This window comes from Alosa pseudoharengus, unplaced genomic scaffold (assembly GCF_046254945.1).
Source record: "Alosa pseudoharengus isolate Yale_2024_CS ecotype anadromous, Long Island Sound unplaced genomic scaffold, YU_APseudo_1.1 YU_APseudo_1.1_scf_3, whole genome shotgun sequence".
NCBI lineage: Eukaryota > Metazoa > Chordata > Actinopteri > Clupeiformes > Clupeidae > Alosa > Alosa pseudoharengus.
The window spans coordinates 13,158,563-13,182,490 of record NW_027468718.1 but is presented as its reverse complement, the minus strand read 5'-3'; the positions used below and the strand labels follow the sequence as shown (position 1 = coordinate 13,182,490).

The 23,928-nt window shown below is 42.2% G+C and overlaps 2 protein-coding genes across 2 annotated transcripts in view; one reads left to right on the top strand and one right to left on the bottom strand.

Annotated features, from left to right (window-relative positions):
* Positions 1-9,148, bottom strand: part of ttll4 (tubulin tyrosine ligase-like family, member 4) — a 30,588-nt gene extending 21,440 nt beyond the window's left edge. The window contains exons 1-4 of the mRNA XM_076263202.1: positions 9,037-9,148; positions 5,915-7,503; positions 4,177-4,262; positions 968-1,031 (exon numbers count right to left, since the gene is read on the bottom strand). Of these exons, the coding sequence (XP_076119317.1) occupies positions 968-1,031; positions 4,177-4,262; positions 5,915-7,416 (1,652 nt within the window). The 5' untranslated portion in view covers positions 7,417-7,503; positions 9,037-9,148. The remainder of the gene's footprint in view (positions 1-967; positions 1,032-4,176; positions 4,263-5,914; positions 7,504-9,036) is intronic.
* Positions 7,425-23,928, top strand: part of LOC143099843 (E3 ubiquitin/ISG15 ligase TRIM25-like) — a 37,589-nt gene continuing 21,085 nt past the window's right edge. The window contains exons 1-2 of the mRNA XM_076262755.1: positions 7,425-7,448; positions 7,842-7,920. Coding sequence (XP_076118870.1) covers positions 7,425-7,448; positions 7,842-7,920 — 103 coding nt within the window. The remainder of the gene's footprint in view (positions 7,449-7,841; positions 7,921-23,928) is intronic.

Below are 23,928 nucleotides of genomic sequence, written 5' to 3'. Positions count from 1 at the left end.
TAGCCTTGCAGTCGTTAGGTTAAGAAGTAATTTCATAAACTGGGATTTCAATAGCCTACAATATTTGGCAAATTATTTTTTTTTAAATAAATAAATGTGGCACACCCTTTTGGCACACAGTTTGTTGTGTTTGAATCATGATGCCTTAACAAAGTGATCCTACTTGGTTCAACAGGTTGCTTGTGAGACTGTTTGGTTCCTCCACATGGGTATCATTATCTTTCTTTATTTGGCTGTCGCCTTCATCCAAAGCAACTTGCATATGTTAATTAATTGCAGGACCAGGCTGGAGTAACTTGGGCCTTGCTTGAACTCATGACTTTTCAGGCTACTGCATGCAAACCCTGCTCCTTAGTCACAACATTACCAAGGCCATATGTAACTCGGTGTGTGTGTGTGTGTGTGTGTGTGTGTGTGTGCGTGTGAGTGCATGTGAGTGCATGTGAGTGCATGTGAGTGCATGTGAGTGCATGTGAGTGAGTGTGTGAGTGAGTGTGGTCTCACAAGGTCAGACAGCAGCACCAATGTGATAAAGGCTCAAGAAGCTAACAAGGATAGCAGGATTTAAAGCAAGTATCATTTCTGTGCATGAAATTCAGAAACTTTAAGATTGTATAAATATCCATCTTCAAACCTTAAAACGGGCCCACAACTGAATGCATGAGACTGCTCTGGGGGCTAAGCAAACCCTTAACTCTTTTTAAAGGAAAACCCCTCTTTTTGGTTGGCTTTGACATTTAAACTTCATAAAGGGTTAACTGCTAAAATTGTAACATATTCAGTCATACACACAGACAGACAGACAGACAGACAGACAGACTCCAACCTTTGATCCACATTTCTCAACCGTCAACTCCAGACAGATGTTTTATGACTGTGTACTCACGAGACTACAATATTACACGTTACTACACACTGATATCAGTCATCCTGTGGAAATGTATTAGTAGTCCAAACCCCTGCTTACCTCAGAGCTTCCTCTGGGCTGTCCAATGCACCATCAGTGTTCATGGAGCAGGAGTCTGATCCATCTAAAACAGCAAGATCACCGCAACAACACAGCATTAAAGGTCCCAGCATTAAAGAGTAAGGCAGTCACTTTAACTGATGTTTTAACGTGAACAAATCATGAAAATAATCAATCAATATAAATAACCCATTTGAATTATTGTATTATTACACTGTAGTATATCTGCATTAAACATCACTGTGTTAAAGAGCCCAGTAACATCAGAGCCCAGTAACATCACAGTGTTAAAGAGTCCAGTAACATCACAGTGTTAAAGAGCCCCGTAACATCACAGTGTTAAAGAGTCCAGTAACATCACAGTGTTAAAGAGCCCAGTAACATCACAGTGTTAAAGAGCCCAGTAACATCACAGTGTTAAAGAGTCCAGTAACATCACAGTGTTAAAGAGCCCAGTAACATCAGAGCCCAGTAACATCACAGTGTTAAAGAGCCCAGTAACATCACAGTGTTAAAGAGCCCAGTAACATCACAGTATCAAAGAGCCCAGTAACATCACAGTATCAAAGAGCCCAGTAACATCAGAGCCCAGTAACATCACAGTATTAAAGAGCTTGATAAAGACCACAGTGAAGAGCATGACAGGATCACACAGCATGGGAGAAAACAGTGCAGTCGCAGCTAGCGCTGAGACAGTATAGATTTTGTTCCCGCGATCAAATTCCTGCGGTTTGGTGGTATACCGCTTTAATTTTTGTTGGCTGTCTTGCAGCGTGTTATATGGCTGAATCTGACAATTAATGTCAATGTTAATATAGTAACACCTGTGATTACAGGAACAGAAAGTGGAACTACCCTACCATTTCATGTCAAAATGGTTGCCGTGAAAAAGGCTGATTGGCACTTGCTCATTTTGACCCGTGTTATATAGAATTATACAGAACAGATGTTTTGGACATCACATTGTGAGGTTGCAAAAACACGTTGCGTTTAAATAGTGCTTTTCTGGACACTCAAAGCGCTTCATAGTGAAGGTGGAACCTCACTAACCACCAGGCACCACCAATGTGCAGCGCCCACCTGGGTGATGCACGGCAGCCATTATGCGCCAGAACGTTCACCACACACCAGCTTGAGGTGGAGAGTGAGGGAGTGAATGAGCTAATTGCACTGGTGGATGATGTATTGTGATACACATCACATTGTGAGGTTGCAGCCAATACCCAGCCCTAGTGGCAGAGTTAAGTATGGAATGAGGGGATTGTGAAGGTTGCGCAGTAGGTTTCAGAGTGTAGTAATGCGAAAGTACAGAAGAAGGGTGTTTAGGGCTTAAGGGTTTAACTTGTATTGATGGGGACATAATAAGAGGCAGGGTGTTGAGCTTAGAGCCTAAGGCTAGCTGATAAGGGTGTAATAGAGGGTGTAGGGCTTAGGGTCTTATGTTTACTGAATCATTGATGAGGCCATAGTGATGAGGGCTTAGGGTGTAGGGAACAGGGAGTAAGGTTCACTAATGAGGAAGCAGTACAGGGTTTCAACACCTTATTTAATTTCTAAAATTCAAGGACCGAACACAACCCAGTTTGAGACGGGGATCCAAGTAGGGCTGCACTGGGTTGGCAATTGCTCTGTCTGCGGAGAGTAATAGTTTTAGATTTTTTCAAATCATCCTCCATCATGTTTGGTGTAGCCAGATGTTTGGCTCAGAGAATTGAGCGCTTCTGTTACGTGCCTGGGGTAGCCTGCCTGTACGGGTCTACGTTTCCCTGATGGGGTAAAGCAGTTTTGGCAGAGCCATAAGGTCACAGCTTAGTGACTGGAGTGTAGGGGTGTGGATGTCAGGTCACGTCATGTCTGAGGAAGGGCTTGCCCCGAAACATCACATCATTAGATAGATAGATAGTAGGGCTGGGATAAACGATTATTTTTTAAACGATTAATCTAGCGATTATTTTTTCGATGCATCGATTTATCTAACGATTCATTTTTTCAGTCCGATTCGATTTCGATTCGATTCGATTATCGATTATCTCCCCATTAATTGACTAATAGCAACTTATACATGTTGATTTACATATCTGAATGAAAAAAAACATGAATTCCTTAACATTGGAATATATGTTTATTGCTCTTAAGATTCCAAAATAAAAGACTATACAAGTGCAACGTAATGCATTCTTAGTCAGAGGTAGCATTCAGTTCAGTTCAGTAGTGTATAGGTCTAATTGAGTGCCTGTCACTTTAAGACGACGTTCGTGAGGGAATCCTTGCAATTAACATTAACACATTTAAAACGCTGATGATGTGTGGATGCAATTCATAACGTAGTTAGTTCAAATAACGGTTCGTACTTCTCCTTGGGACAAGCACTTTTGAGTCTTGGAAAACACTTTTCCATTTACATCGGGATTTTGCATTTTACATTCAGTGTCAGAGTCAATAAAATGAGCCCTGCATGAATAACAAAATTGACAAACAGCTGTAAGCATGCTAAACTCAACATCCAAACAGTATTCTAACATTAGCTTTGAGATACTGCTTGATTGCATAACTTTGCTAAGGTCTCATCACAACATAATACATTGAGGAGACCAAACTAAGTGGAGTTAACTTTAATGCAGCAGTTTTGAACAAATTTGCACAGCATGGTCACGATGCTAAGCTGATTTAATAACAATTTAGCCCACTGTGTTCTATGCAATGCTTCTATGTGGCAACAACAATCCTTCAACAATCGTGAATATTTTGTTAAATGCACATGCAGAGGAGGGGCAGCAGGCTCTTACAAGAGAGAGTGGCCGGGGCGAGGAAAGGCTGCATGCGTGAAAAGCACAGCTCAATGATTTCGTGGCCTCCAGCCACAGATTAGTCAACTTATGGGAAACACTGAAAGTGTAAAATTAAAAATATTTAGCGGCACACATTATGCTTAAGGAATCGACGCGCATATTTTGCGTCGACGTATTTTTTGCGTCGACGTCATCGATTACGTCGACGCGTTGTCCCAGCCCTAATAGATAGATACTTTATTGATACCCAAGGGGAAATTCAGGGGGTAAAAAATGAAATATCTATTTGGAAGTCTGGTGTGCAGACTTTATTGTAATTACTGTGGCTTTTGTCCACCACCAAACACTTTGGCTACTTGCCCGGGATGTGTGTGCCTTTTGTACACTTTTCAAATTGCGGATGTGTTGTGGAATCCTTACCGTTGTCATCCCCACTGCAGTCATTCTCCAGCTCATCAGCAAGGTCCTCCTCCTCCCCGTCTTGCAGCATGGAAACGGTCTCCTGGCTACCAAAACCACAACAGATCAAATCAGGACAACACGCAGACCTTTAGCAAAATGAGGAGTCTTCTGATAACTATGTGCTCTAAGCAGATCGATAAAACACACTGACAACTGTGCGTCATATGTTGAAGGACTGATTAAAGGACTCCCATACAATGTGTGTGTGTGTCTAGAACATTGTGTGCGTTATGCTGACAGACAGTTCAAAATACTATTGTGTTGCCAAGATCATTGAGAAAACTAAGAACTACAACTTTAGACCCTTTTAACAATAAAAACAAAAACAATGCTTGAACATTCTACTTGGTTACCAATCTACTTCCTCTGCATTAAGATAACATATGGAATGTTAAAAAGGAAGCCTTGTGGGGCCAACTATGATGCTGATAATGGAACTCTCTTGAAAGGGTCCATAACAAACAAATGAACAAAACACGGCAGCTATTAGAGGGCCGATTCTGACCACCTGACAGGTCGAACCAGACTTCAGTGGTGAAACAAGACATTGTGGGCTTGACTAAACTACATTCCTGTTGCTTATGGTTTCCAGGGTGCAGTAAAAAATGCCCTGTGGTGGGAGGCTGGGTTAAGATTTATTACCTACAGATCCACACACTTACATGACACGGCTGACAAGACACATGTCTCTTAAGATTCTCATTCTCACACACACACACACACACACACACACACACACACACACACACACAGACACACACACACACACACACACACACACACTCATATAGGGGGTCTATCTCTCTCTCATCTCTCACTCATTCACACACACAGTTCCCAAAAACAAACCAAGTGTCACATTTCAAAACATGTAGACACATGGTCAGTCCTTCATGACTGAGTGACCCAAGAGGGTGGATGTTTTCTTGGAATGGCTCTATATAACATCAGCTATGCTGAGACCGCAGCAGGGCAGAGTGACTGGCGTGCCTTAGTTTATCTCTGACAGATCAAGTGCTTGTGATTAGAGGCGACATCCTCCAAACAGAACACTGTGATCTGGTACATTCCAGGGCAGAATAATATGGCCTGTTGAACTCGACTGGCCTATTTGTTTTCATGTGTGTGTGTGTGTGTGAGAGTCATTTCCTTAATGCTCTAAGCTGCTCTAGACATTTAGGAAGTTTTAAGCTGCTATAATTTCTGAGTAAACATTTGCAGACATATCCGTAGTGCAACAACCTTTGCGTGAACTCAATGTGTTTGCAAAGTCATACTAAGCGAACAAAATGCCCAGCAGGATAGCAACACACTGGTGCTCCAAGGTCTATTAAGAAAACTACCACAGACAATCAAAGACTCACAGAGTAACAACTTAACATCCACTCAAATGTTCTTTCTTACCCAGCCATATCAGGACTATAGATACCTTAAAATGAACCTGGGACATTTACATAGTGTATTATTACATTATACACCAATATACACTAATATATACAATTGATATTGTTATATTTATAATGTATTATACTTACTGTATATATTATAATTAAGTTTATTTCTTTCAGCAAATTGCAATAATCACAGAAAGGGAAGAGACGTTTTGTGACAGATCTAGCTGCTAGCTGATTCCCATCTGCAGGGCCTTATAGTATCAGTGTAGTGTGGAAGGTGGGGGGGATGGCGAACTGCTCACCCGTTGGGCTCGAGCTCAGGCGGACCCCCAGCAGCGCCCTGCTCCATCGGGGATCTCGGCCTGGGGCAGTCGATGTCAGGATGAGCCTGGGCACCGCCCTTCCTGGTCAGGCGTATGGCGGAGAGGTCAGAGGTGACGGAGTAAACAGAGGGCGCCGCATGGAGGGGCGACGCAGGAGGAGCCGTCTTCCCTGGAATGGCACAGTGGTGGGCAGAGGAGGGCGAGGACGCAGAGGGGGCGCTGCTAGGGTTCTCAGCGGGTGGTGCCACAGCGCCACTGGGACCCCCCTCCTTTTGGGTGAGGCTGCGGAGCGGAGACTTCCTGGACGCCACGCCGGCGGTTGCTAAGGCGCCGGTCGACCGGGCGGTGGCGCCATAGCCGTTGAGCGTCCGGCTGAGTTGCGCGCTGCTGGTCCTCACGAGCTTGCGCACGGCCGCCGTCAGCTTGACCTCTGACCTGACCTTCTGGGCCCGCAAGGTCACGGGCCTAGATGGAGGAGGAAGAGGAGGAGGACCCTCGCCCTGAACGTGGACATGGCCAAGAGGTACGTTCCCGTTCTTCTCCTGCGAAGGCACATTGGCAGGCGAGGTCGCGACCTTCCCCTCTGTCCGCCCATCTCCCTTACAGCAGTTTGACGGAGGGCAACAGGACAGCTTCTGTGGGGGATCGCTGTGCACCGTGCGGGCGTGAGTATGGAAGGAAGGCACTGCAGCACTATCGGGGAGCTGCGCCGTCAGTCCGTTCACCATACTGCCCTTATCCCTGAGCTGGGCGCCACTCCACGGGGAGGACTGGTTGGTGGGCATGTTGGTCTTGTTGGCGGCGTTCACCACAACAACTACCCCGCGGTGAGAGGCCGACGCGGACGCCTTCGGCGGGGATGGGCAGGTCGGGTAGATGGAGAGCTGTGGGGAGGAGGCCCGTTTGCCCAGCAGGCCCGATCCAAACCTCAGAGGGTCCAGCTGGCAGAGAGGACGCTGGGCTTCCAGCAGGCACAGACTGTGGCACTGCGACGAGAGGAGGAGAGATGAAGCGGAAGAGGAGGAGGAGGATGAGGAAGAAGATGAGGAGGAGGGAGATGAGGAGGCACTAGACTGGAGCGAGACCGGGTCCTTGGACACACCTGCGGGTGCGACGCTCGCATACCTGGCACTGCGGGGGGAGCAGCGGCGGGCACCTGCGCTGGCACTGCGCGTGCAGAGGGGTCGGGGCGCGACGACAGGACCGGGCGAGGACGGAGGAGCGCAGCTCGGGGGGATACCTGAGAGACACGGAGGGTGCAGGTCATGGGGCGCCCTCAATGGGGAGAGCCCTGGGATGGGGGTCAGGGCTGCAGGCTGGGCTTGGAGGTTCTTATGGAGGGGGCAGGCAGGCAGAGCACGGGCAGAGGGGGCATGCACCACCGCGGGCTGGGCGTGGATGGTCAGACTGGGCTGGGGGAGGGAGAGTCTGCGACTGCGCCGGAGTGGTCTCCTGGGGTCTTCAGCTCCATGGGTGGCCATGAATGGCCATGGCACACCTAGATGGCACTAACGTTGGCGCCCACATAAATGACAACTTGAAAGCAGAGGGAGGAGACCCGTCTTCACCTAAGAGGTAAAGAAAAAAACAGTGGTCAACCACATATAAAACCACAGATAAGTAGCAAACATTGCAAGTATTCAACCTTACAAATAGCCAAGACATTCGCAAGACTAACGTTACGAAAATGTAACCTAGCTGAAACAGTGACTGAGAGTATACCATTAATATAACGCTAACGTTAACCGTTCAGATTGAGCTTGGTAGTAATGGTGAATTTCTTAAGATAGATTAAAGGCAAAGGCTGATCCAGCATTTAACAGAAAACATTTAACAGATATTTCCGCCCTCAACTCCCTGTCTTGTTTACAGTCAGTGGATCTCATTTTGGTGGATGACTTGATAGTTATGGCTCTCGAAAAAAAACGAAAAGAAAAAAAACGCGGGTGTTGCGGTTGCTAACTTCTATCCGAGGGGTGGCTTTGGTAAGTTAACGTTGGCCATCAATGTGTAAATTTGTCGTAACGTTAGTAATGTTAATTCGTACCTTTCTGGGCAAACAGTCTGCCAAGGCAAGCACAAATTCCACTGCCAACGGATTAACCACCCTTTATCCTGAGGTAAAGTTACCTCAGTTCTCACGTTATTCTGCCAAATACCCTTACTGCACCGGCCAACTTATACAGCTAGCATTAGCCACACTGGCTAATAATGAACTGCTGTCAACACGACAGCAAACGTTAACGTTACTAGTGGCGAGGGTATCATAGCTAAGCATAGCTGAGTCCATTGCCTAGCTGAACAGCTAGCTCCTAGTGCTATTACCTTTGCCATCATCACCCATGTGGCGTACCCATGAGTGTACAACTACGCCAAGATAGCCAACTAGATAGCACACTGATTTAAGTCATTTGTTTGTTTGTCTTTTAAGTTAAATTAGCTATGAACCCACCTAGCTGACCCCATCTAACGTTAAATGCTAACGTTAAAACTTCCCCAAAGAGAACTATGATAACTTTATGGATATGGAAATTCAAACCTGTACGCACTGCCATTTGGTTAGCTAGGTGTATCGCTCAATTCTACAGCATGAAAAAGTAATTTAACTTCAATGTAAAACATGTAAGATCCCAGTTAGCCATCTAACGTTAACATTAGCAGAGTCAGGTAACGTTAACGTTATTCCTGTTAGCAGCAAACACTGTCCAGATTCTTGTGCATTCTGCTTAATCATTAGGCTAATTCTAATCGTTCCCATGGTTTGTCAAGTCAATATATTCTCGTGATCAAATGTGCCGATCTACCGCTAGCATTCTAATTGTGTAATTGTGTAATTGCTAACGTTAAAGTTACTGGGTCATCGCACAGAGGTCTTAACTTTTGCAAAAGCATAAACTTTAAGACAGGTAGCTAGTGCTAGCGGTAGATCATAGATGCCAGTTAGCTCGCTAGCTAACGTTTCGCATGTGCATTACAAGCAAGCCATCAGTTGCCAGAGCTGTGGCTAATGTTAACTAACATTGCTCTTAACTTCAAGAGCACGGCCACAGCGATAACTACAAAGCATTTCAGAACAAAAGGCCCTTGCAGTCATGACATACCTGAGGCTGACGTCGGCCTCGCAAAACAGGACCTCTAAATAAAGGAACCCATGCGACAACCTCTTGATCTTTCACTGTCTGGTAGCCTCGCTGCTTCCTAGCAACGATACACCGCGCGGCCAAAAGGCAGCTCCCTATGGAAGCATATGAGTAGCTTTATTCAAATGAGAATGCAATCTGCAATATGCAATTCAAAATGACATTACATTATGCAATTGCCAATTCATTATGTAATTTAATATTGCAATTTGCAATAATTTCCAACAAATTGTATTTTAATTTGCAAAGTGACAATGCAATCCTAAAATCAATTTGAATAATTTTGGTTAAAAAATAGAATAAACATGGATTGAATTGCATTCCATTTTGCCATGGTACTTCAGTCTCAAAATTCAAATGGCAATTCCTTTTGCTTTTCAATTTTCAATATTCAGTTTAATAATTTAACTGTCAATTCGTTTTGCAATTTAATATTTAAAGTGCAATGTAGGATTGCATTTTTAAAACATATTTGGCAAAACTGTCAATGCCAGCTTGAAAAGATTTTGGATTATTTTGGGCAAAACGTTTTGCCATCGTTTTGAGGCATTTTATTCAAATGGAAAAGAAATAGCGCCCCCCGTGATTGCATTGCACTTTGGTCACGCTCTTTGTGTTGCAAAATTCAAATGGCCATTCAATATGCCAAACGCATTGCAATCTGTCAAGTCTCTCGTCAAGGCGGGAACTAGGCTACGTCACTTCCGTGTTTACGTCTTACCCAGTTAGTGCTTGCAATGGAGAAGTTTGCAGCTGCACTAAGGTCTCTGGCTGATTATGTAGAACACCACCGTGTCAACGAGTCTGACTCAACGGACAGATTACTGAAAATGGACGACAGAGTGGGCTATCTAGCCCTACTTGTCCGATTTGATGTCAACCTGGTCCGTTCAAAGATTTCTGAGGCCTTACAGCTAATGGGCGCTAGACGGTGGGGAGACCTTCTGTGGATACCACTGGAGGGAATAGAGGGTTACCTCTCCTATTAGGGAGATCGCGGAGCTCTTTGGAGTTCACAGGACAAGTAGGGCTAGATCGCCCACTCTGTCGTCCATTGTCGTTAGTTAGGCTAAAACTCACAGCCTTTCCTTGCCCTGCTCTCTCTCTCTCTCTCTCTCACACACACACACACACATACACACACAACAGAGACTCCCCTCCGTGGTCTGGCTAGCCTCATAAGCAAACCGGGGGGTGCGGTCGTTCCGGGCCCACGTTTGGCCAAATCTATCTCGCTGAATTGTTGTATACGATGCTTATTTGTAGGCTACTAATTGCTGGGGGGAGGGATGCTACTAAAGTTGCCGCTGGTTGGCAAAGTTATCAGCAGCAACATAAGAGCCTTAATAATGTAAGAACACAGCTGGGTCTCGCGGACACTAGGCCTACTCGCGGTCACGGTTAACATTATTCATCAACTGTGACATGATATGTTTGCGGCGCCAACACCCCCCACCCCCCCAAAAAAAAAATGTGCCCCCTTGAAAATCGCAAATGCCCCCTCTGTCACTGTACTCTACAGCCGGGTCTGTCGGCCAGAGACTGCAAACTCCTCCATTGCAAACGCTAACTGGGTAAGAACAGAGAATGTCTAATAAGACATTAGCCCGTAGACGGGCTCTGGTAAGAAGACGTTAACACGGAAGTGACGTAGCCTAGTTCCCGCCTTGACGAGAGACTTGACAGATTGCAATGCGTTTGGCATATTGAATGGCCATTTGAATTTTGCAACACAAAGAGCGTGACCAAAGTGCAATGCAATCACGGGGGGCGCTATTTCTTTTCCATTTGAATAAAATGCCTCAAAACGATGGCAAAACGTTTTGCCCAAAATAATCCAAAATCTTTTCAAGCTGGCATTGACAGTTTTGCCAAATATGTTTTTAAAATGCAATCCTACATTGCACTTTAAATATTAAATTGCAAAACGAATTGACAGTTAAATGATGAAACTGAATATTGAAAATTGAAATGCAAAATGAATTGCCATTTGAATTTTGAGACTGAAGTACCATGGCAAAATGGAATGCAATTCAATCCATGTTTATTCTATTTTTTAACCAAAATTATTGGAATTGATTTTAGGATTTCATTGTCACTTTGCAGATTAAAATACAATTTGTTGGATATTATTGCAAATTGCAATATTAAATTGCATAATGAATTGTCAATTGCATAATGTAATGTCTTTTTGAATTGCATATTGCAGATTGCATTCTCATTTGAAAAAAGCTACTCATATGCTTCCATAGCTCCCCTTCCAAGCGCGCTTGGAGTTGCTCTCCTTCCCTTCCCTCCCTTGGTGACGCTGACATGTGATCCAAATTCCATAGCTTGCCGTGGGAATATTTTCTTATTCCATCGTTACATATTTAATCCAACAGTGGACAGCCTAATATTGTTAATTACGCGAATTTCAATGTATTCACTCCCTGCATAATTAACAAGAAGGTTTTTTATTACGCAAAGACCATATTGAAAACATCAGAAAATACCCTCATGAAGCAGCATACCCTGGCTTAAAGTTTCTTTCTGTGGGAGTTTCGAAATCGTTTAGCATAGCCATCCTATGCCCTTGTATCGTAGCCTTATCTTAGAGGTGTGTGTGTGTGTGTGTGTGTCGGACGAACCTGAGCCCCACAAAAACCTGCCTGGTGCCAATCCTGCCTATCTCATATTCGTGTCAGATTAAATATGCATTGTGACAAACTACTCGCAGTTCAGTCTGGGAAGAGGTCAAGAGACAAACAAAGACACTTGTTAATTCTTTGTCCCTGGGATAGGCCTAAGGTGGTGGCGCTAGCCAGGATAGGCCTAAGGCCTGCAATGGTGTAAATAGATTAGGGAGACACAAGGGAGCCTTACTTCTGATAAAACTATCTGGAACCAGAATGTTTAGTAAAAAATAACAATAAAAAACAGTGTCAATGGACTTTTTGACAGGCAGTTTGGATTCAATGGTGAAATGAGGCATATTTATATGATATGATATCATATAAATGATATAGATATAATGATAAATATAGCCGCAAGCGGCAATGGCGGGCCCGAGCACCTGCGGGCCGCAACCCGTGACATGTCGGAATCCAACAAAGCACCGACGTGGTGCGTTTGTGAAATGTACATATTTGATGCGTCTGCTATTTGTTTTTGTATTTTATTTTCTGCCACATGTACTTGCTTGGTCAGGTGGGGGCGCAATGCAAGGCAGGCCCATTGGGTGTCATCATAATCATAATATATATTAACCTGAGAAATTTCAGACCATTCATTTTAAGCAAAGAACATTTCTGATACACTTTTTGGTTGGCCAGATGGTGGCGCTATGTTAGGCATGGAAATTACACATGTGAATATCATCACAGTAATGATATTCAAATTTTTTGTAAACGCTCAGATCAATCACTTAAGGCATTGTCCATTTCTGGCACATTTCCTGCTTGACCAGGTGGTGGCGCTATGCCAGGCAGGCCCATTGGGTGTCTGGATATCATCATAATCATAATATCTATTAACCTGAGAAGTTTCAGACCATTTATTCAAAGCATAGAGCATTTCTGGCACATTTCCTGCTTGGCCAGATGGTGGCGCTATGCTAGGCCTGTGAATTACGAATGTGAATATCATCACAATAATGATGTCTGATATTTTATAAAGTTTCAGATCAATCACTTAAGGCATTGTCCATTTCTGGCACATTTCCTGCTTGGCCAGGTGGTGGCGCTATGTCAGGCAGGCCCATTGGGTGTCTGGATAACATCATAATCATGATATCTATTAACCTGAGAAGTTTCAGACCATTCATTCAATGCACTGTGATTTATGACACATTTCCTGTTTATGTGGTGAGATATTAAAATCATATCAAATATATAAGTTATCAAAAATCCCTTCACAATTTAACATCAGCGACATCTTGGCATAATATTTGCCAAATTTCAAATGAATCTGACAAACCGTCTAGGAGGAGTATGTTCAAATTGATCATATGGCATCAGTATAATTGTCATTCTTTCTGTTGCCAGTTGGTGGCGCTATGCCAAACATGCATTATGGGCATGTGAATATTATCCTTAACATGGTCTTCAATGACCTGTGAAATTTAAAACATTTCAAGCCATGCATGGTGAATCATGACACATTTATTGTTTATGTGGAAGGGTATTAAAATTAATAATTTTGCCATTTCGTCAAATTACAACATATCAAAAAAAAGCTTCACAATTTTTAATCAGGAACATCTCGGCGTCATGTATACCAACTTTGACATGAATCGGATCAACCGTCTAGGAGGAGTACGTTAAAATTGATCATGTCCACAACGCACAAAATCTCAATTACCTCACTTCCTGTGGGCGTGGCTAATGGCATGTTAATACAAAAGTTGTTTGTTTTTGGGATTTACATATACCCACCAAATTTGGTGTGTGTATCTAAAACTATATGCCAACCACAAGTCACTGTGATGTAAGGGGGCGCTATGGAGTTCCTGGGCAACGCCCGGTGCCAAGCTTTTATCCCTGTCTATTCACTGTACCACTTGATGTGTGTGCTAAATTTCATGCGTTTTCGACCATGTTAACCACCTGAAAATATATGGCAACCACGGGATCAGTCACCTAAGGGGGCGCTAGCGAGTCTCTGGGCCACACCCGAGGTCAAGCTCTTGTACCTAACTGCGTTGCGTGACACCTGACGTGTGTGCCAAATTTCAAGAATTTTCGACCATGTTAACCACCTCAAAAACAGGAAAGCAAAAAAGTGGAATAACAATAATAAATATAGCCGCAAGCGGCAATGGCGGGCCCGAGCACCTGCGGGCCGCAACCCGTGACATTTCAGAATCCAACAAAGCACTGACGTGGTGCATTTGTAAAATGTACATATTTCATGTGTGTGCTATTTGTTTTTGCATGTTATTTTTTGGCACATTTACTTGCTTGGCCAGGTGGTGGCGCTATACCAGGCAGGCCCATAGGGTCTCTGGATATCATCATAATTATAATATCTATTAACCTGAGAAGTTTCAGACCATTCATTCAAAGCATAGAGCATTTCTGGCACATTTCATGCTTGGCCAGATGGTGGCGGTATACTAGGCATCAGAATTACACATGTGAATATCATCACAATAATGATTTCAAATATTTTATACCTACCAAGTTTCAAATAAATCAGTTAAGGCATTACCCATTTCTGGCACATTTCCTGTTTGGCCAGATGGTGGCGCTATGTTAGACATGGAAATTAGACATGTGAATATCATCACAATAATGACATCCAATATTTTGTAAAGTTTCAGATCAACCAATAAAGGCATTACCAATTTCTGGCACATTTTCCTGCTTGGCCAGGTGGTGGCGCTATGCCAGGCAGGCCCATTGGGTGTCTGGATATCATCATAATCATAATATCTATTAACCTGAAAAGTTTCAGACCATTTATTCAAAGCATAGAGCATTTCTGTCACATTTCCTGCTTGGCCAGAAGGTGGCGCTATGTTAGGCCTGTGAATTACGAATGTGAATATCATCACAATAATGATATCCAATATTTTATAAAGTTTCAGATCAATCACTTAAGGCATTGTCCATTTCTGGCACATTTCCTGCTTGGCCAGGTGGTGGCGCTATGCCAGGCAGGCCCATTGGTTGTCTGGATATCATCATAATCATGATATCTATTAACCTGTGAAGTTTTAGACCATTCATTCAATGCACTGTGATTTATGACACATTTCCTGTTTATGTGGTGAGATATTAAAATCATATCAAATATATTACAACATTCAAAAAGCCATTCACAATTTAACATCAGCGACATCTTGGCATAATGTTTGCCAAATTTCAAATGAATCTGGCAAACCGTCTAGGAGGAGTATGTTCAAATTGATCATGTGACATCAGTATAATTGTCATTCTTTCTTTTGCCAGTTGGTGGCGCTATGCCAAACATGCATTATGGGCATGTGAATATTATCATTAACATGGTCTTCAATGACCAGTGAAATTTAAAACATTTCAAGCCATGCATGGTGAAGTATGACACATTTATTGTTTATGTGGAAGGGTATTAAAATTAATAATTTTGCCATTTCGTCAAATTACAACATATCGAAAAAAAACTTCACAATTTATAATCAGGAACATCTCAGCATCATGTATACCAACTTTGACATGAATCGGATCAACCGTCTAGGAGGAGTACGTTAAAATTGATCATGTCCACAACGCACAAAATCTCAATTACCTCACTTCCTGTGGGCGTGGCTAATGGCATGTTAATACAAAAGTTGTTTGTTTTTGGGAGTTACATACACCCACCAAATTTGGTGTGTGTATCTAAAACTATATGCCAACCACAAGTCACTGTGACGTAAGGGGGCGCTATGGAGTTCCTGGGCAACGCCCGGTGCCAAGCTTTTATCCTTGTCTATTCACTGTACCACTTGATGTCTATGCTAAATTTCATGCGTTTTCGATTATGTTAACCACCTCAAAATATTTGCCAACCACGGGATCAGTCACCTAAGGGGGCGCTAGCGAGTCCCTGGGCCACGCCCGGGGTCAAGCCCTTGTACCTAACTGCGATGCATGACACTTGAAGTGTGTGCCAAATTTCAAGAGGTTTCGACCATGTTAACCACCTCAAAAACAGGAAAGCAAAAAAGTGGAATAACAATAATAAATATAGCCGCAAGCGGCAATGGCGGGCCCGAGCACCTGCGGGCCGCAACCCGTGACATGTCGGAATCCAACAAAGCACCGACGTGGTGCATCTGTGAAATGTACATATTTTATGCGTGTGCTATTTGTTTTCGTATTTTATTTTCTGGCACATATCCTGCTTGACCAGGTGGTGGCGCTATGCCAGGCAGGCCCATTGGGTGTCTGGATATCATCATAATCATAATATCTATTAACCTGAGAAGTTTCAGACCATTTATTCAAAGCATTGAGCATTTCTGGCACACTATCTGCTTGGCCAGATGGTGGCGCTATGCTAGGCCTGTGAATTACGCATGTGAATATCATCACAATAATGATATCCAATATTTAATAAACTTTCAGATCAATCACTTAAGGCATTGTCCATTTCTGGCACATTTCCTGCTTGACCAGGTGGTGGCGCTATGGCAGACAGGCCCATTGGGTGTCTGGATATCATCATAATCATAATATCTATTAACCTGAGAAGTTTCAGACCATTTATTCAAAGCATTGAGCATTTCTGGCACATTTCCTGCTTGGCCAGATGGTGGCGCTATGCTAGGCCTGTGAATTACGCTTGTGAATATCATCACAATAATGCTATCCAATATTTTATAAAGTTTCAGATCAATCACTTAAGGCATTTTCCATTTCTGGCACATATCTTGCTTGGCCAGGTGGTGGCGCTATGCCAGGCAGGCCCATTGGGTGTCTGGATATCATCATAATCATGATATCTATTAACCTGAAAAGTTTCAGACCATTCATTCAATGCACTGTGATTTATGACACATTTCCTGTTTATGTGGTGAGATATTAAAATCATATCAAATATATTACAACATTCAAAAATCCCTTCACAATTTAACATCAGCGACATCTTGGCATAATGTTTGCCAAATTTCAAATGAATCTGACAAACCGTCTAGGAGGAGTATGTTCAAATTGATCATGTGAAATCAGTATAATTGTCATTCTTTCTGTTGCCAGGTGGTGGCGCTATGCCAAACATGCATTATGGGCATGTGAATATTATCATTAACATGGTCTTTAATGACCTGTGAAATTTAAAACATTTCAAGCCATGCATGGTGAATGATGACACATTTATTGTTCATGTGGAATGGTATTAAAATTAATAATTTCGCCATTTCGTCAAATTACAACATATCAAAAAAAGGCTTCACAATTTATGATCAGGAACATCTCAGCGTCATGTATACCAACTTTGACATGAATCGGATCAACCGTCTAGGAGGAGTATGTTAAAATTGATCATGCCCACAACGCACAAAATCTCAATTACCTCACTTCCTGTGGGCGTGGCTAATGGCATGTTAATACAAAAGTTGATTGTTTTTGGGAGTTACACACACCCATCAAATTTGGTGTGTGTATCTAAAACTATATGCCAACCACAAGTCACTGTGACGTAAGGGGGCGCTATGGAGTTCCTGGGCAACGCCCGGTGCCAAGCTTTTATCCCTGTCTATTCACTGTACCACTTGATGTGTGTGCTAAATTTCATGCGTTTTCGACTATGTTAACCACCTCAAAATATTTGCCAACCACGGGATCAGTCACCTAAGGGGGCGCTAGCGAGTCCCTGGGCCACGCCCGGGGTCAAGCTCTTGTACCTAACTGCGATGCATGATACCTGACGTGTGTGCCAAATTTCAATAGGTTTCGACCATGTTAACCACCTCAAAAACAGGAAAGCAAAAAAGTGGAATAACAATAATAATAATAAATATAACCGCAAGCGGTGATTTACGGGGTCCGAGCAAAACGAACATGATGGCATAGCTTTTTAGTTTTACATATGCTTTGATTGTTTGGGCACAATTGTTCAAAAGAAACGTGATCGGATTTCGGTTATCGGATTTCAGTTACCGGATTTCAGCTATCGGATTGGATCAAATCTTGAAAATGGGTTGTTCAAAGGGAAACAAGGATCCTGAAATTGGATTAGATCACATAATCTATTCTTGGTTTTGATCTGGATAAAACCTTCACTTTGTGTCGTTTAAAACTTTTGAGTTGGATTGGAATAAATTTGATGAATAAAATTAGGATTACCCTGTGCTGTAACATTATAGTGTGCTAACCTCCACAACCCAACAGTATTCTAACAATACTTGATTCTACAGGACTATTTATTTGTTGTGGATAAGATGAAGGGTTTGATAATGGAAGGCAGTGTTTCCCACAGAATTGAATTGTATTTGTGGTGGTGGGTTCTGTGTCGGAGTCAATAAGATAAACAGCGTATAATTATACAGTTATACTTGCCTTGCACTACAAGTCCATATTGACAAGTAGCTGTAATGCTGTAATGTTATAGTGTGCTAACCTCCACAACCCAACAGCATTCTATTCTAGTATGCTAACCTCCACAACCCAACAGTATTTTAACACTAAGGCTTCAGGTGGGATTTGAACACTCAACATAAGGATGACCAGTACAAGGCATTATCCCACTAAGCCACTGTCAATCCTACATCTTTGCCAGTCACATTCACATGGTGAAAATGTGTATTGGTAAACACACAAGAAAAACTCCAAGTATACATTTGACAATAAAATGAAGGGCTTTCCTGAAAGAGAACACCTGAAAACGTTTGGAAATTCTGGGACAATTAGACATTTGTAGAGAAGAACAGTAATGGATGAAATATAAATATGATAGACTTAATGATGAAGGAAAAATAGTAAACAAAGAAGTTCCCCTATATGTCTTCGAGTGTGTTGGCATTCTGATTCTTGGCAACTAATGAGTGTGAATGTTGATTGCCTGATGTCATTCAGGTGCTGTTCAATGGTGTGACTCTTCAATAACCAATAGCATGTGCATCTTGAGCCTAAAGCTCTAGCAGGATTCGAACTCTCAACCTAACAAACACCAGCACTAGGCATTATCCCTCTGAGCCACTAACAATCCAAAATATTAGGCAGTCACATTGACATGGTGAAAATGTGTGTTGGTAAACACACAAGAAAAACTTCAAGTATACATTTGACAATAAAATGAAGGGCTTTCCTGAAAGAGTACACCTGAAAACATTTGGATATTCTGGGGCAATTAGACATTTATAGAGAAGAACAGTAATGGATGAAATATAAATATGATAGACTTAATGATGAAGGAAAAATAGTAAACAAAGAAGTTCCCCTATATGTCATAGAGTGTGTCGGCATTCTGATTCTTGGCAACTAATGAGTGTGAATGTTAATTGCCTGATGTCATTCAGGTGCTGTTCAATGGTGTCAATCTTCAATAACCAATAGCATGTGCATCTTGAGCTTCAAGCTCTAGCAGGATTCGAACGCTCAACCTAACAAACACCAGCAGTGTGTAATGAGTGTGAATGTTAATTGCCTGATGTCATTCAGGTGCTGTTCAATGGTGTGACTCAGAAGGCTCAATGGTATGGAGTGATGACACGGAGATGGCAGGTTTCGGTGCAACACAAGTTAACTTTATTTGAGTTTCAATTCATCTGTTCTTTTGTTCTTTACTTGTATGTGTGCTGCATCAAAGAAGAAACAAATAGAAAATGGAGTAATCAGTGAAATGGGGTAAATCAGTACAGATCCCAACTCACAAACAAACCAATTGACATTTGAACAATAAACTGAAATCATATAAGGTACAACTAAACAATACTTGACATCCCAAGTCAACCAACATCACCTAATCATCTCTCACATGGGACTCCAACACACCAAAACAACAAACAAAGACCTTAACTTTACACATGATGGCAGAGCTACTCTACAAACTGATAAACATCACAAAAGTCATAGTGAGGGTGATTAAAGTGATGACTTACGTTAACTCAAAGACGCACACAGAGCAGGACACACTGGAGTGCTGGGTTGAGATGAACAAAAGAGCGAACTGAGGGCGAGCAAACAATTTATCCTGGTCTGAGCCCCTGCTCCGGAGCTACAGGGTTTCCCAGCGGGTAAACTTTGGAAAGATTTGCAAAGATTTGGAAAAGATTTTTGAAAGACTACAGTCTCAGACCCTCTCACATCTAAAGACAAGTAGTAGAGTTTTAAGTCACAGACTATGATTTTGCAATGACTAGGGATCTTGCAGGGTCACTATTTACAAGACTGCAACATGATTCCTTTAAATTATTACCCATTGTGCAATAGATAAACAGGAACTGAAAATTATAGCCTACTAAACTCAAAGTCGTATTTTCGTGTTTCTGCAGCATTGTTTCATGCGTGACATCCTTAACCGATATAGAGTTGTTCTGTCAAGTTGAAGAGCCGACTAAATATGTATAAGAAATGACAAATATTATAAGAATAACAAATAATTATAGGCTACAGCTTATAATTATACAGTAATACTTGCCTTGCACTACAAGTCCATATTGACAAGTAGCTGTAATGTGTGTAGTGTGTTATCCTCCACAACCCAACAGCATTCTATTGTAGTATGCTAACATCCACAACCCACTAATGCTTCAAGTGGGATTTGAACTCTCAACCTAAGGATCACCAGTACAAGGCATTATCCCACTGAGCCACTGTCAATCCTACATGTTGGCCAGTCACATTCACATGGTGAAAATGTGTATTGGTAAACACACAAGAAAAACTCCAAGCATGGAGGGGCGATTAGACATTTGTAGAGATGAACACTAATAGATTAAATATAAATATGATAGACTTAATGATGAAGGAAAAATAGTAAACAAAGAAGTTCCCCTGAATGTCATAGAGTGTCTCGGCATTCTGATTCTTGGCAACTGATGAGTGTGAATGTTGATTGCCTGATGTCATTCAGGTGCTGTTCAATGGTGTGAATCTTCAATAACCAATAGTATTCGAGCTAGAGCCTAAAGCACTACCGGGGATTCGAACCCTCAACTTAACAAACACCAGCACTAGGCATGATCCCACTCAGCCACTGACAATCATACACATTGAGCAGTCACATTCACATGGTGAAAATGTGTGTTGGTAAACACACAAGAAAAACTCCAAGTATACATTTGACAATAAAATGAAGGGCTTTCCTGAAAGAGAACACCTGAAAATGTTTGGAAATTCTGGGGCAATTAGACATTTGTAGAGAAGAAGAGTAATGGATGAAATATAAATACGATAGACTTGATGATGAAGGAAAAATAGTAAACAAAGAAGTTCCCCTATATGCCATAGAGTGTGTCGGCATTCTGATTCTTGGCAACTAATGAGTGTGAATGTCAATTGCCTGATGTCATTCAGGTGCTGTTCAATGGTGTGAATCTTCAATAACCAATAGCATGTGCATCTTGAGCCAACGCTCTTGCAGGATTCAAACTCTCAACCTAACAAACACCAGCACTAGGCATTATCCCTCTGAGCCACTGACAATCAGACATATTAGGCAGTCACATTCACATTGTGAAAATGTGTATTGGTAAACACACAAGAAAAACTCCAAGTATACATTTGACAATAAAATGAAGGGCTTTCCTGAAAGAGAACACCTGAAAATGTTTGGAAATTCTGGGGCAATTAGACATTTGTAGAGAAGAAGAGTAATGGATGAAATATAAATACGATAGACTTGATGATGAAGGAAAAATAGTAAACAAAGAAGTTCCCCTATATGCCATAGAGTTTGTCGGCATTCTGATTCTTGGCAACTAATGAGTGTGAATGTCAATTGCCTGATGTCATTCAGGTGCTGTTCAATGGTGTGAATCTTCAATAACCAATAGCATGTGCATCTTGAGCCAACGCTCTTGCAGGATACAAACTCTCAACCTAACAAACACCAGCACTAGGCATTATCCCTCTGAGCCACTGACAATCCGACATATTAGGCAGTCACATTCACATTGTGAAAATGTGTGTTGGTAAACACACAAGAAAAACTCCAAGTATACATTTGACAATAAAATGAAGGGCTTTCCTGAAAAAGTACACCTGAAAACTTTTGGATATTCTGGGGCAATTAGACATTTATAGAGAAGAACAGTAATGGATGAAATATAAATATGATAGACTTAACCCTCTAGGCGCCACAGGCGACTATAGTCGACAAGATGCGGTACTGAATAAAACGGCCGATTTAGTCAAATAGGGTGTCATATTTCGTTCGACCTCCCCTCCACTAGATGGCAGACATGTCATACGTCATCCCCGAGTCCGAAAAAGGGCAAGCTTTAAACAAAACTTTCATGCTACAGCTGCAGTGAATCAGTGCGTGAAATACCGGAGCTAGTGTGCGTGTGAGCCACTTTGTCAGAGCGATATTGTCAGCGTCAGCGAGTATTTGCATTAGATTATCGTCTAATGGCATCAAAAAAGTTTACCTGAAATGAAGTGTTGGGTCTTCTATTCGCGGACCCTGATTCTGAAGGGGAATATCTGCCTTCAGAAAATGACGGTGATTCGTTTAGTGAGGCTTCAGATGCGTCCCTGCCTTGCAATGATGCAGCTGGAGAAAGTGAGAGTTTACTCCATAGTTTAGCTTACACCAAGCACAAACGTTGAATCGTTTGCCCAATGTCACTGGTGGGAATAATGTTTCACGGGTTCGGAGTGTTCATCGGGAAGTTAGCAGGGTAGTGGTGTGGCAAACGAGGCTGGAGGTAGCCTAATGATAGCGCTAGCTTCTGTCTTCTGAACGTGTGCCTCTCCACAATCGCGGCGACAGTAACGTGGTGGAGCCTTTGTCTAATGCCATTGGGTATGTTAGACGAGGTCGAAGTGCTCATAGGACAGTTAGTGGGGAACGTAGTGGCAGTGTGGGGAGTCGCAATGAGAATGACAGTAGGCCTAGTCCGAGCTGCGCAAATTCTCTCCACTCGGTGCGCGCGAGGCAGATCTGGCCATGCTGCTCGCATGGTGGAGGTGGTGACACGCTCTCTCCCTCTCCCTCTCCCACACACACACACACACACACACACATTAGGTCATGCATAGTCTATCACAAGATGATGGGAATGCCGGCCCTGTATGGATAGGGATAGGGAGTCATTATCTCTACAGCAAAAGGCCTGCTACATAAAAAAAAAATGTTAGCCATTTATTAGTAATGATTTACACTGTTGATTTGCTATCTATTTCCCTGATAATTTAGGACATACACTATGTGTTCCTTTTTGTGTGTTCATGTCCTTGTGATGTTTGTGTCTTTGTCAGCTAAGAAAATAAAACAAAAAATCATCAACAAAAACAACAAAAAGAAAAGAAATACTAACATTGTCTCTTGTCTTGTCTCGTCATCTCACTCCTGATCTGTGCCTTGCCGTGGCAAATGAGCTTTTGAACTAAACAGGTCTTGTCTACTTGTGTTTGTGTGTCATCTGAATAATATATATGTGCCCCATACATGGAATCAGAGTGCCTACTGTATATAGTAAATGGAAAATCTCTACAGCAAAAGGCCAGTCTACCGCTACATGCTTTTGGTTTGTTACTGCCATTTATTAGTAATGATTTACACAGTTTGTTCACTACTTACTATTTACCTGAGCATTCAGTATTGTGCAATATAGCATACAGAAGGTGAGGGACATTTTGGGGGGAAAGAAGTGGTGCATTTTATCATTCAAACATGCGACTTTTCATGAAAATTCTATAATCCAAGATGGCCGCCACCATATGACGTCATAATATGCAAATTAGATATAAACATTTAATCTCTACATAAACTTTGGGTCATCCTTAATATTTCTCTAATTTACAGAAAGTCTCTATCTCTTATCACTTTTAAGATATAGCCTTTTGAAATGAAGATGTCAAAATTGATCGTTTCGGAAAAAAACCTCTGGCGCTTAAAGGGTTAATGATGAAGGAAAAATAGTAAACAAAGAAGTTCCCCTATATGTCATAGAGTGTGTCGGCATTCTGATTCTTGGCAACTAATGAGTGTGAATGTTAATTGCCTGATGTCATTCAGGTGCTGTTCAATGGTGTGAATCTTCAATAACCAATAGCATGTGCATCTTGAGCCTAAAGCTCTAGCAGGATTCGAACTCTCAACCTAACAAACACCAGCACTAGGCATTATCCCACTCAGCCACTGACAATCATACACATTGAGCAGTCACATTCACATGGTGAAAATGTGTGTTGGTAAACACACAAGAAAAACTCCAAGTATACATTTGACAATAAAATGAAG